The sequence below is a fragment of the Equus caballus genome, chromosome 15, assembly GCF_041296265.1.
Source record: "Equus caballus isolate H_3958 breed thoroughbred chromosome 15, TB-T2T, whole genome shotgun sequence".
In the NCBI taxonomy this organism is placed as follows: domain Eukaryota; kingdom Metazoa; phylum Chordata; class Mammalia; order Perissodactyla; family Equidae; genus Equus; species Equus caballus.
The window spans coordinates 68,050,191-68,064,423 of NC_091698.1; the positions used below are offsets into that span (position 1 = coordinate 68,050,191).

The 14,233-nt window shown below is 37.5% G+C and overlaps 2 protein-coding genes across 4 annotated transcripts in view; one reads left to right on the forward strand and one right to left on the reverse strand.

Annotated features, from left to right (window-relative positions):
• PIGF (phosphatidylinositol glycan anchor biosynthesis class F) overlaps window positions 1–8,208 on the forward strand; it is a 32,461-nt gene extending 24,253 nt beyond the window's left edge. For both annotated transcript variants that reach the window (XM_001498796.5, XM_005600003.4), the window contains exon 6: window positions 7,899–8,208. In XM_001498796.5, coding sequence (XP_001498846.1) covers window positions 7,899–8,012 — 114 coding nt within the window. In that variant the 3' untranslated portion in view covers window positions 8,013–8,208. The remainder of the gene's footprint in view (window positions 1–7,898) is intronic.
• RHOQ (ras homolog family member Q) overlaps window positions 5,273–14,233 on the reverse strand; it is a 38,841-nt gene continuing 29,880 nt past the window's right edge. Inside the window, exons 3-5 of one of the 2 annotated variants that reach the window (XM_023619138.2) lie at window positions 12,362–12,526; window positions 11,951–12,046; window positions 5,273–8,569 (exon numbers count right to left, since the gene is read on the reverse strand). In XM_023619138.2, the coding sequence (XP_023474906.1) occupies window positions 8,414–8,569; window positions 11,951–12,046; window positions 12,362–12,526 (417 nt within the window). In that variant the 3' untranslated portion in view covers window positions 5,273–8,413. Of the gene's footprint in view, window positions 8,570–8,782; window positions 8,932–11,950; window positions 12,047–12,361; window positions 12,527–14,233 lie in introns of those variants that run through there. The other variant, XM_070236388.1, reaches the window with a different exon arrangement.

The following is a 14,233-nucleotide window of genomic DNA, read 5'->3' on the forward strand; positions in this document are numbered from 1 at the left end:
ACTTCTTACAAAGTTAAAAAGCAAAATTGATTGAGATTGTCTTTAAAACAATTTAAAATCTTTAAAAAATATTAGTGTTTATTCCCATCAGAGACCAGATAAATGAGGCATTGTTATATTTAAAAATCCTTTTTTGTTTTCTCTAGTTGTATCAGGTTAAAAATTTAATATTTGTGAAACATATATTGATTTTCTAAAGTCACAGATGGCACAGCTAATTCCTTCATAAATCAAAGCTAGAGATCATAAGGATTATAACTAAATGGATTACTGCAAATAGTGCTAGAGTGAGGGATAAAACTACAATTATGGATTTAATTATTGAAGAGTTTATGTTTTTAGGTTAACTGGTGTTTCTGTTACCACAGGTATTATACTGTTTTACATGGACCAAAATAAAATATTAATTTATATGATTTATATGGTTCAAGCATGGAAAAAAAACGATAATACTTAACTGACAGAAAATGGTTTTGATTTGAAAGGTGGGCTCACTCTAGGGTGATCGTGTTGCTAATGCTCAGCTAGCAGGACTTTCGTGTGGGAGAGAAAGTGCTGGCCAAGTTACCTCATTTGCATGATCTTGGCAAGGACCATTTAGTGTTTTGACAAGAAGTTCCAGACCAGGGACTACACACAAGAGCTGTTCCTAAATCTGTGCTCTCAGTCATAGCAGAGTGGTGGAATATACAGGGATCAGTGCAGATTTACAACCCGAGAAATGTATCCAGATGAGTGGATTCATCTGTCCCTGTATCAGACAATGGCATTTGCTGTAAGAACATCTGGAAAACACATCACTTACAACCAAATTCAGAGGAAAATATAAATGATCATTTAAAACCAGTAGAAGTGTCAGCAGGCTTTGAAAGATGAATTCTGTCAGTCATGCAAATTTGTGATAAGCACAATAAACAAAACAAACATATTAAAAAGTAGCTTGTGAGAAATTTAGAACTAGCTGCCTGGGTTTTATCTTCCCTTATTTATCTGAAAGAGCCAGTAATCCTAAATGGTTCTGAGTTGTTCTGAGAGTTTCTGGGTGTTCTGATCTGCAGATATGTCAGTGTCCCCATGGTATCTGGGACAGCATATACCTCTCCAAAATTATAACTAGATTCCAACACATTTTTTAAGAATTTATGTTATTAAAATGTTTCCAAAATTAAGTAATCTTAGTTTGCTCCTTAATTGCTTGGTTCATGTAGGAACTCAATGGATAGTTTTGAATGATTAGAATCATTCAAATGGAGACTAATTGTACAAATGTCTACCAGTGGTAGGTTTTAGCAATTTCTGTACTTATGCTTCTTAAAATTTATGAAAAACAACAGCTAAGAGCAGGAATCACCCTTCTATTTCTGAGATGAGGCTACATATGGTTAATATAATGCAGTCTGTTGTATAGCTCTTGAGCATTTTCTCTTGTGAGCTTTATACTCCCCAGACATTCATGCAAAGAATAGCATGTATTAAACATGATTATATTACAAGGGCAAGGGAATAGTGCCTATAGCTCAGTATAACATTGCTCATGAACTGTTTTATTTGTTCTAAACTGCTGGTTCTAATTATTACCTAGCAGGTAATACCTAGCAGTTATTACCTAGCTTATACTTATGTAAGTATTTGCTTACATAAGTGATCATGTAAGTTTAAGGTTTTTTTTTTTGAGGAAGATTAGCCCTGAGCTAACATCTGCCGCCAATCCTCCTCCTTTTGCTGAGGAAGGCTGGCCCTGAGCTAACATCCGTGCCCATCTTCCTCTACTTTATATGTGGGACGCCTACCACAGCATGGCTTGACAAGTGGTGCCATGTCTGCACCCGGGATCTGAACCGGTGAACCCTGGGCCGCCGAAGTGGAATGTGCGCACTTAACCGCTGCGCCACTGGGCCAGCCCCAAAGTTTAATTTTTAAGTTATATCATGTAATATACAAAATGATACTGATGGGTGGTACTATACAGCTTTTGTGACAGAATTTAAAATATTACTTCGTTTAGTACAGTAGCTCCATGTTTTAAGTACCAGAGGTACATTATCCCTGTTTTGCACATTGGGAAACTGAGGCTCAGATGTTAAGTGACCTGGCCAAGGTCATACGGCCAGTAAGTGACTGACCTGGCCCTGCAGCTCAGATTGTTCTCCCTCCACTGTCCCATGCTGCTTCTCAGAAAAGCAAAGTAAAGCTCCCAAGGAAAATATGATGTATTTTTTAAAGTCGCCTAATGTTTTTACATAATTTTAAGCTTTTTGTTGGATATTTTAAACTAATTTTCAAAAAAATCATCATCATTAATTATTTGGGAAAACCTGCAGCAGCTCATAAACTGCTACAGTCAGTAACATAACCAAACTAGCTGTTATAGGAGTATCAAAAACTTGCGGATATCGTTTTTTTTTTAAAGATTGGCACATGGCCTAACATCTGTTGCCAATCTTCTTTTTCTTTTCTTTTTTTTTCTTCTTCTCCCCAAAGCCCCCCAGTACATAGTTGTATATTCTAGTTGTGAGTGCCTCTGGTTGTACTGTGTGGGATGCCACCTCATCATGGCCTGACCAGCGGTGCTGAGTCCACGCCCAGGATCCGAACCCGTGAAACCCTGGGCTGCCGAAGCAGAGCGCACCAACTTAACCACTTGGCCACGGGGCCAGGCCCTGCGGATGTCATTTTAATGACATTACAAGGTTACAAATCTATTTGCACTTAATATATATTAAAGGAACCTAAATAATATTGTACATATTATAATTAAGTAAAATGTATTTAAACTGTTTATTCTCAAATCACATAACAACAAACAAATGCCATCTACCTCATTGAAATTGATCCTTAAAACTCTGAAACCAAAATGTAAAGGGTCACTGTATGTCTTTGGCCGACTAGAGCTGTTAGTAAAAATACTTGTTAGGGTACAGTGATAAAGAGTACAGGGATTCTTAACCAGGACTCCATCGATGGACTTCAGAGCTCTGTGAACCCCTGAAATTATATGAAATATATATGGATCATGTTTGACAAGAAGGAAACATGAATTCTGTTGGATGTAGTTTTTTAAAAATATTTTTAAAGTTCTTAAAGAAAATTTGGGCAGGATTTTAATAGCAGCTTTAGATGTGGTGTATTTGGGGAATGATAATATTCTAGATTATAACAACTTCTATGTGCTTATTAGGAATATGAACTAAAAGATTATCATCAGTTATAGCTCACATGGATTGGTCACTTGTACTGCGTACCAGATACTATTATAGGTATGGTTATAAGTACATGGTACATTATATCATTTAATCATTACAGCATCCCCATGAGGTGAGTTTTATGATGATCCTCATTTTGCAGATGAGAAACCAGGGCACAGAAAGGTTAGGTGACTTGCCCAGAGTCATATATTAATAAATGGCAGAGCTAAGACTCAAATCCAGTCTAATACAAAAATCAGTGGTCTTAATCACTATTCTGTACTATTTAAAACATGCTTTGAAAAATATCAAACACTCCATACGTCTATGAGTGCATTTTCCTTTCCTAAAGTGTAAGCAGAGTTCTGTAGTAACGCCTGATCAGGAGAGAGCAGTATGGGCTTCAGGTGCAAATAAGCTTGAATAATTTTGAAATGTCTTTCAACCAGCAATAATACTGATTTTTTTAACAGAGAAAAAAGTACAGTTATGTCTATATTATTAAGGTTTTTATTTTTGAGGAAGATTAGCCCTGAGCTAACATCCATGCTCATCTCCCTCTACTTTCTATGCGGGATGCCTGCTACAGCATGGCTTGATAAGCAGTGCATAGGTCCGCACCCGGGATCCGAACCAGTGAACCCTGGGCCGCTGAAGCTGAACATGCAAAGTTAAACCACTACGCCACTGGGCCGGCCCCTGAAATGTTTTTATTTCTGAGAGAAAAATAACTTATTGCTGGTACCACATACCCAGACCCTATATTAGGCCTTCGTTAATGCTGATTATTTTACGAGAACACTGACCCTTTTTTTGGTTTAAGTGATGAAAAATACATTAAAAGGAGTCATTTGATTTAGAGAAAGAATAATAGTACTTTAAGCAAGATAGTTTCTTCACATTTAGCTACTCATTTTTTAAAATAGGTTTTTCCTTTTAACAGTAATCTTAATAATTTTACCCACCTGCACTGTATTCTTTATTTATACAACAGGGTTTTGTTTCTTCTGTTTAGTGATTTTTAAAAAATTTAAATTTATAAAAAGCTGGATAGAAAGATTGTCATTTTGGTGCAAATGCTTGTGAAGGACCTCCTGTACACGAATGTGTATTTTGAGTTTTCTATTTTCCTAAAACAAAATAAGATGATTATATATAGCCATCTCAGATTACCATAATTTGGAGAAATGTTTAGAGTGATGCAGTTGTTCAATAGATGATACCATGTGGGTTGTTTTTAATCCTATTTGTGGCATAAAGAATGTTAAATAGAAACATCTCTGTATGTGAGACAATAGTTTTGAATGGAAAACTGTAAAATCTAATTATGAAAATACATAATTAAGCTAGGATTGGTTGACAAGTCAGTATGAATTCTGTTGCCATAGTATAGTTTTAAATTTTTTTAAGCAATTATAAGGTTAGTAGGAAATTGCTTGAGGAAAGTTATTAGTGGGCACCCTCCCCCAGCTCCCTTCAGCTGCTCCTTTGCCGTTTCCTATCTGGGTCTACAAAAATGAGGAAAGTTGCCCTATATAAAGAAATTCTTTTAAAAAAAAATGACTGTGTTACATTTAAGGACAACTTATTTCAGGAAAGTCAAGCAGGAAACCCCGAGCCATCACTAGCAAACAGTCTTCAAAGCCAGTCCAACATTTTAATTTGCTGATGACATGGATTTCTTGAGACGCTGATAACAGCAAGTGTTCCAAGCCTTAACCCCTTGTTAAACAAAACTTGTGAACGAATATTTACTTCATTTTTGTTGGAGGTGAAGTATGGCAGCTATTTAAAGAATGTGTGTGTGAATGTGTATGTGTGTGTTTGGAAACAAAGAGCCAGACTGAAATTAGAAGTGCTTAAAATAGAATTTAGTAACCCAATTTGGGATTTGGCTGGGATTCCCGAGGGATTATTATTCTCCTACACTTTGACAATGTGCTCTTTAACAAAGTGCAGGTGCTCACAGGTGGCCAGTGATGAGTAGACTCAGCATGAGAAACAGAGGAAAGAGTATCACCCCGAATGTTCACATAGGTATTAAATAAAAACTACTACGGTAAGAAGTTCAGTGCTTTACATAGATAGTAAACTATGCATATTATTTTATTTGTAACCCCACGTGTTAAAATGGGACACTGTTAAAGTAACAATCACTTAAAAAGCAACAACCAACAAACCAGTATTTAATTTGGTACTTAATAATTAAAAATAAAATGGAAGCAGTGCCTAAAGTAACTAAGCTAATTCACAATAAAAACCATTAATTCAGGCTCTCCTTATGGAAATATGGTAATTCAATATGGGCTAACCTAAAATGTACCTTTAGAGATAGAATAAGGGTATAAGTTAGCAAAGTATTGAATAAGATTTCAGGGAGCCCCTAAAATTATTTTTAAGAACTTTAGAACTGATTATATGCAAAAAAAAAAAAAAAAAAAAGAACTTTCTTTTAAGTTTATTCATACATGACCTTATTTGAAGCAATGTATTTGCATTCACTAGCAAAATTCACATCAGTAAGGTATTTTTGAAATATTTTATTTCCCAGATATTTCACTACTTTGAATTAGTCGTTCCAGTGATTAGTCTGAATTTCTACTGAAACCTAAGTCTTTAATGAAGACGTGCTTCTGAAAATAAGGCAATTTTTCTACAATCTGCTTATGAATAGAAAACAAATCTTTGGTTTTAGTTAAAGTGGCAGGAAGGATTTTGCAAAAAGAAATACTAAAAAACCAAAGCAATGAAAAGGCTCTTAATAAGCAATGGGAAACTCCAAACCCCATCAAGGTCAATAGAGTACCTAAGGCACCTCAGGTTCAGATGATACAATCATCTCTGCTTAGAGTTCTAATAATCTATATACAGGATTCTTACCATCTTAAGAATGTGAAGCCGAAAGATAATGTCCAACAATGATTACTGTGACCAAGAAAGAAAAGAATTGTAAGAATTGATAAATGGGAGAGAGATTGGAGATCATCTGTTCTACCTCCCATGTTTATGGATGAGGATCTGAGGCTCAATCAAGAAACAGGTGACACTAGAGTTTGTGTTTCCAGATTCCTAGGCCATTTCTCTTAGGGCAGGACAAAATCTAGATACTAACTTTCATTGGCTAGTAAACCAAGCATGAAGAGTTTCAGAGATGTGAATTTGAGAGAAAAAGAATCCCCATCAAATCCCCAAAGGCAAGTTGGAAATGTGTAATACTTTACTGTCTTAATTCCTTTATACCATGTGTTGGACAATTTAGCTAATATACTAACTGACTTATACAATTCCTTTCAATTCTATCTAAAAATAGCAGACCAAAATTAAATGAGAAAGTTACATAAGATTCCACTTGAGCACACATGAGGCCATGATTACTTCATGTGATCACCACTTCTTGGGAGAAGGAAGACATCCACTGTCCAGTTCAGAGAGGAAGCTCCTGACTAGTTATCCAGTAGACTCTCCACTCTTCAATGGGGAAGATGATGCTTACACTTTAAAAAATCTCTACAAAGCTCACATACAAGACAGTACATCCTAGATTTGTGACTGATATGAGCATTTAAGGCTGTCATTTTCAAGTATAAAAGTTTAGTGTTCCATTACCCAATCTGTGCAATAGACATAGGTATAAGCTCAAGTCATGGAAATTAACAGAAACTCACCAAAGACATAAAGAAATCATAATTTAGGCAACAGCAAGTTTAAATGTAGGAAAGGCTGGAAAAAAAATTATGGATTAGATTATGCTTCTCTGAACAGCATTAGTTTGTGCACAATGAAACTCTGTCTAACGCTATTGTTTGTTGCATGGCATTTGGAATAAGGCAGATCCACAGCAGACCAAACAAGGAAGCTTGAGTAGGTAATAGAACTAGTAATTAAGATGGTTCACCTCTAACATGGTTCTGTGGCCTGATCCCCCAGAGAAAGATTAGAAATGGCTCCAGTATACCAAATAAGCTTCACAGATGAACATGAAAATTTTTTTTAAAGCAAGGCCTTTCACCTAGGGACCAACATGCACTGCTTGTGGATGAAATTATATCAACATTATTTACTTCTGGCTTGATATAATATTGTGAAACGTAATATGGCTGGAGAAAATGGGTATTTGGAAGCCAGGATTTCGTTTAACTTACACCCTAGGTGTGTACTTAAGTTGTAGCTCTATAATTTCTGCTATGGTTCCAATATCTATATCTGAAAGGTGGCATCAGTTTTATTATGGAAGCAGTTGCTTTGTTATGAATTCCATAACATGCTTGAATTCTAGGTCTTTCTCTTTAACATAATTTAAAGTTTCTTATGGTTTGGTCAGCGTACACACTTCTCATTTCATTTGATATACAAGCCAATGTGGAAATTAAAAAACAAAATTACCAACTAGTTGAGAGAGCTAAACTGAGTCCAGGATTATGGCAAAGTCTGACCCAAAATTTTAATCAGTAACTTCAGCATGTATCTCATGCAGTTTGGGGAGCATCAAACTAAGTCTGCAGTCGCCAGAAGCCTTGTTACAGCTGAATGCACAGTAACTCAAACGTGTCCACTCTTAGTGTTCATGATAAACGCGGTTACGACCTTCGTACACTTTTGGCATTAAGAAAGCACATTAAGCTTTAATATAGAAATATTTAGGTTACACTTAACTTGTGCTCAAGTAATAATAAAATGTCTCTTCTTTTTTGATATCATACATTCTCTCCTCAGGTCTGGCCCATCTCCTGTACTCTTGGAGCGACCTTTGGCTATGTGGCTGGCCTTTTTATCTCACCACTCTGGATATACTGGAATAGAAAGCAACTTACATACAAGAACAATTAATTGGAGCAAAGGGAGAAGATACTTCTTTGTGCAGATTCCATAAAGACTGTGCAGAAATGTATACGGTCTAAGCCAGGCAGTTCCATTTACAGCACTGTTTTTTATGTAGTTACAACATGATGTGATTGTAGCTTTTTAAACTATGAAACCCCTGAGAGATTGTACCTTCTAGTTGAAATAAAGTATTTATATTAGATTGTGGCTTCAGATGCTTTTTGCTGCTTCTTGGACCTTTAAGAAACATTCTTAATGAACTTTATAGAATTCTGAGGACAGGGTTGGGTTTTTTTCCTTTCAAGTTTTAAACTGCTTCCTTATTTCTAAGAGGTCTGGGTATAGCTGTAGCATTTCATATGCTTTCTGACAGAAATGGACAGTTTCCTTGGCCACTGAAGATGTTTTCACGTAATCAAACAACAGTTTATACATCTCGATCCTATTCTTTTTTTTACTGTGTGTTTCTTTGGAGTTAAAATGGCTATGATAGCCTCATCAAAAACAGTCTTCAGTCCCTTCTGGGTTAAAGCTGAACATTCCACATAGCAGCACGCTCCTATCTGGGAGGGAGAAAAAAAAAGTCACAAATATATAAAATCTCTTTTATACAATTGGTATCACACAACCCACCTTTATAAGGAAAATTATAAGATATAGCTATGCAAAAAGAATGAAATCATCCATATTCATAATACCCAGAGATAGCTAACTTAAAATACTAGTGTATATCCTTCCAGACTTTTTCTATGAAAAATTCTTTCATTCATCAAATACTTACTGGGTACCTGCTATATGCCAAGCACTGTTTTAGGTGCTGGGGATAATGTCGATGAACTGAACAAAAGAGCCAAGTCTCTGCTGTGTGACGCTTACACTTGCTGAAGCTCTACTGGGGGAGAGAACACTGAGCAGATGGTGGTCCCTGCCATGAGAAAACGACAGCAGAGTGAGGGAGATGGGGCGTGCAGAGGACAGCGGTGGTGGTCAGGGAAGGCTGCTCAACGAGGTGAAGTTGAGCAGTGAGAGACACCTAGGGGCAGACAGAGCCACAGACGCAAAGACCCTGATGCAGCAGCATGTGTGGAGCGGTCAGGGCACGATAAAGAAGCCAGAGTGGCAGGAGAGAGCGAGCAAGGGGGAAAGGGCAAGAGACGAGGTCAGTGAGGTAGCCTCGAGGCCACTCTAAGGACTTTGGCTTCTACGTTGAGAGGGGACCTATTTGTTCATTCACTGAAAATTTACTGAGCACTCTTATTGCCAAATGCGAGAATACAGCAAGGAACAAAATTAAGTTCCTACCTTACTCTCCATAAAGCTTACATTTTAGAGGGAGAAGACCAAGAACTAATAAACACAGAGGTAGAATGTCAACAGGTAACATGTGGGAAGGGAGACAAGTAGGGAGTGGGGACAAGATCAGGCAAGGTCTCATTGAGAAAGTGATACTTGAGCAGACCTGAAAGGAGTAAAAGAACGAATCATGTCTACCTAGGGAAGAACATTCCAGGCAGAGGGGGCAGCAAAAGTACAAAGGCCCCAAGGTAGAGGACTTTGAGGAAACAGCAAGGAGGCTGCGTGCCTGGAGTACGATGAGTGGGGCGGAGAGGTAGCAGGGGCCTGTGGGCCACGGGAAAGACCGTGGCTTCTATTTACTCTGACTGAGCTGGGAGCCGCTGGAGGATTCTGAGCAGAGCGGCGGCCTGATGGAGCTTATATTTTAAAAGACTCCCTCCGGCTGCTGTATTGAGAACAGATGAACATGAGACACAGACAGAAGCAGAAAGGCAAGTTAGAAGCTGTTCCTGTAATCCAAGCCAGAGAGGGAGGGGGCCTGAGCCAGGCTGGCAGAGGAGGGGCTAGTGAGGAGTGGCTCGATTCTGGATATATTCTGAAGGTAGAACAATGCGTTTCTGCTGAAGGGTTGGCTGTATGGTATGAGAGAAAGAGCAAGATCAAGTGTGACTTAAAGGTTTTTGACTCGAGTAACTGGGAGGACAGGCTTGAAGTGTCAAATCAGGAATTCTGTTGTGGACATGTTAATTTTGAGATGCTTCGCCACCCAGATAGACTTGTTGCATGAACAGTTGGATGACCAAGTCTAGAGTTTATGAAAGAGGTCAAGCCTGGAGATAGAAATTTGGGAATCTTCAGTAGTAGATCGTTCAAACCATAAGACTGATAGAAGCTCACCTAAGCCTAGAGAGTTGTGTGTGGATATAGAGGAAAAGATGTCCAAGAAGATGATCCCTGGGCCCCCAACATTCACAGACAGGGAGATGAGGAGATGGAGGAGAGGCCAACAAGAGGGGAGAAGACCTGAGAGAGGGCGTTCAGGGACGCCAAGTGAGAGTGTTTCAAGGAGCCAGCTGTGCCAGATGCTGCTGACAGGTCTAGAAATGGGATCATATTGTTTTGCAACCACTTTTTTCCCTTAAACTATATAATAAAGATGAACATCTCAATAGATAAATTAGTATAAAGTCTTAATAGATGCAGGGGCTTTCTTTGCCATTATAAACAATGTAGCAACTTTGTGGCCATCTCTTAAAGCACATCCCTAATAATTTTCTTAGGATGAATTCCTACATATGGAATTCCTTGAACAAAAGTGTGCATGACTTCAAGCCTTTTGCATATTATCAAGATTACTTTTACTCAATGAGTAACAGTATAACAGAGTGCCCATTCCCGTATACCCCTGGAACAGTGGCTACTATAATTAGTTTCTCATTTTTTGGCCAATCTTATGGAAGGAAATTGAACTTAGATTTGACGACTAAGGAGTCTGAATATATTTCCTATTTTCAAAGGCAATCTGCATTTTTTGGTGAATTTGCAATTGATGTTCTTAGCCCATTTTTCTCTTGGGGTTATATGTTTTTTTCTGATTAATTCCTATGCAAGGGATTCCTGTATACTAAGGATATTAACCCATTTTTCTGCCATACATGTCAAGTTTGTTATATGACTTTTAATTTTATTTCCGGCAGTTGATGTGGTGTTAAATTTTTATATAGTTAAATCATCAGTATTTTCACTTATGACTTATACCTTTATGACATTTAGAAATTCCTTCTCTCCCAAGATTACAAAATTTAATACATGGAATTTCTAAAGTGATTTGTTAGTGGTGCCATTTATCTTTTGCTATAGGAAAAAAACTGTGCTCTCAAAAGTTTTCTTGCTTTCTTCTGCCTCCTAATAGTACATTTAAAAAGACCTTATTGGGTTCTGTTTCCACAAAAGTCCTATTAAAGTCACAACATCTAAAAAATAGGAATCCAATAATATTAGAGCCAAATGGAGAAAAAAGTAAGCCTAGCTTTGGGGTGAGGGAGAATATAAGTTAAAAGGTATTATGTGCACCACAGTTATATATTTTTTAGAATGCTAACATTTTCTATCTTTCATAAAAAGATTGGAAGAATATTCAACACAGTTCTTTTCAAACTTAGCTGTAATTTTTTGTTTTTAAATTCATATTTAAACTGTTATCCTATGCCACTCCACTACCTACCCCATGAGTCTTAAGTGAAGACAGAGCACCTGTTTTGACACAGGACAAATGGTTAAGTGATTGAGAAGGGCTTAAAGACCAGCACCTTCTTCTGATGCCTCTCATCAGCAGCATCCTGCTGGCAGTGCAGCAAGGTGTAAGAGCCTGGGCTCGGAGTCAGGCCTGACCGAAACCCAGCTCTGCCATTGACTACCTGCAGGACCTTACAAGTTACCTGACATCTCTAAGCCTCTGTTTTCTCTTCCGTAAAACAGGGGAACTAGTCAGACCACCTCAGTGAGTTGTGCAAGGATTAAATGCGATAATGCATGTACAGCACTCAGCACAGCGCCTGGCATACAGAAAAGGCATGACCAATGTTAGCTTCTGTTAGTACCTTGGCTACTTTTACATTTATTTTCAAATTCTGTAAGTGTTCCATTACCTCTTTTGCTAGTTTCTGTCCTTGTTCCACACATATAGGTTTTTCTTTCATATCATTCAGTCTTGCTAAAGTTTTGGGGTCGTCTCGGAGATCAATCTAATTAAGAAAGGTCAATAATGTCCCATAATATTATAAGTCTTTAAAGAGAAATCAGAGCATGTAGTCCCATTTAATCCCCACATATCAAAAAAAAAAGATTAAACAAAAGAACTTAACTTTTAAACCAACTAATATAATTGCTTTCTTTTGACACTACTTTTTCCAAAAAACGTGACAAAATTTATGTTAACTAACAACTGAGATGAAACACATATATCATTTGCTAAACCTTAGGACCATCTGTCTGAAAGGAACACCACACAAGATAAGCCAGAGATTATTCTTAAATGAGTAAAATCAAAGCAGACATACCTGAGTTCCTATTAGTAAAAAGGGTACATTTGGTGCGTATTCCTTAAGTTCTGGTACCCACTCCTCTTTCACATTTTGAAACGAGGCTGGATTTACCACAGAGAAGCATATAAGGAAGACGTCAGTCATTGGATAAGATAAAGGCCTCAGACGATCATAGTCTTCCTAAGGAAGAAACAAAAACTTCATTGTTTCTCTTTCCATTTCTATGGTTTACTAATAATATGTACATTAAATTACACGGTCAGAGAAGCAAAGTCAGGACTATTCGACAAATGGAATCTATGGCATTCTACATAAAACAAGATAATTCCATTTGTTTTTGTGTGTTCTTCCTTTTGAAGTTCTGTGCACCAGTGGGGTTAAAATATGAGACAATATCATTAACAACTACAATGCAACTTTGAGAAAATGCATTGTGATTATGAAAGCTGTCACTGGAAACATTTTTGCCTGAAACTTTGCACAGAGAATTGATTATAGCTAGTTGTTGTCTGAGTGTTATCATTTATAGTAACTAATATATACTGAGTGTTTCCTGTCTGTCAGTCACGTCCTGATCCATGTGTTCCCCCAGGTGTTACTTATTTAGTCCTCCTAACAATATATGACATAAGTAGCATTATCCCTGTCTTCCAATTGAATAAAGTGAGGCACAGAAGTTGACTAACTTGTGTTAGGATGTGTAGCCAGTAAACAAAGGAGATGGGATTCAAACCCTGGCAGTTTTATTCCAGAAGCTACACCTTCACCACTATACATCTTCACTGAGACCTGAAACCTTTGCTTTCCCTGTTTATATGGTTTTCTTAATTAACGTGTGTCTGAAAATTTAAAGATAGAAACATATAGAGTAAATCCACAAAAATCTCCCTTTCCTCCCCAATTTCCATTCCCTTCCCAAAATGGAGATGTTTTCATATGTATCTTTCCAGTTCTTTTTCTATGCATGTACATACCTACAACCGTACACAGTCAAACACCTGTAAATAAAAGAGATTGTGCTCTCTTATGTACATAAAAGAGATCCTGGAGATCTTTCCAGACCAATACATAAGATTACCATATAATTTTAATCTGCTGCCTCATATTCCAGAGAAGGGCTGTGCTCTCTATGGATGGCTGTTGTAGCATCTCTCCCTATCACAAAAGGCAGTGAAGATCCTGTTCTGCTTAGATCATTTTCTATGACACAAAATTCCGCTTATTTACATTCTAGTGAGTGAACGGTGTCAGGATTCCATTTATGATGGGGCTTGCCTCTCATCTGGTTTCAAGGAAACTTTATTTTTGGCCTCGGCCACCACTCCTCTTAAATGACCCGTTTCCCTACCAGAACTGCATGAATGTAGAACTAAGGGAGTATTAAAAGCATCTTCCACTCGGAGTTTTAGCACTAGCATTTCTCTCATGGAAAAATTTTCTTTTCATGTCTTCTTCTGATATTTTTCTTAATATAATGTTCAATTCAAGCATATTAACGTCTCAAACTCGTGACTTTGGAGTTAACCCTTCTCTTTTTCCTCGATGCTTTCAAAGGGCAAATCTACAGGCTGGGGGGGGGGGGGGGGTGTGGGGTGCCTGAAGGATTTCTCAGGTGTTGGCTATTACAGGACATTCCCAATCTTCTTTACCCTTTAATTTTAAATGTGGAGGCCCCTAAATGGTTTTGAATAAAGCAGTACTCTAGTGTTAAGAAATTATTAATGAAGAAATCAAGTAGACTGGGCATGAGACAAGTTGCACCCCAGCCAGTTACTATAAGAGGACTACTATCAAAAATATAACATGTTTTTAAAAATCAGTTTGAGCGTTAAATAGCACGCCTGGGTGCATTAAATATACTTCCTGTACTCTACTGCCTATTTCAAA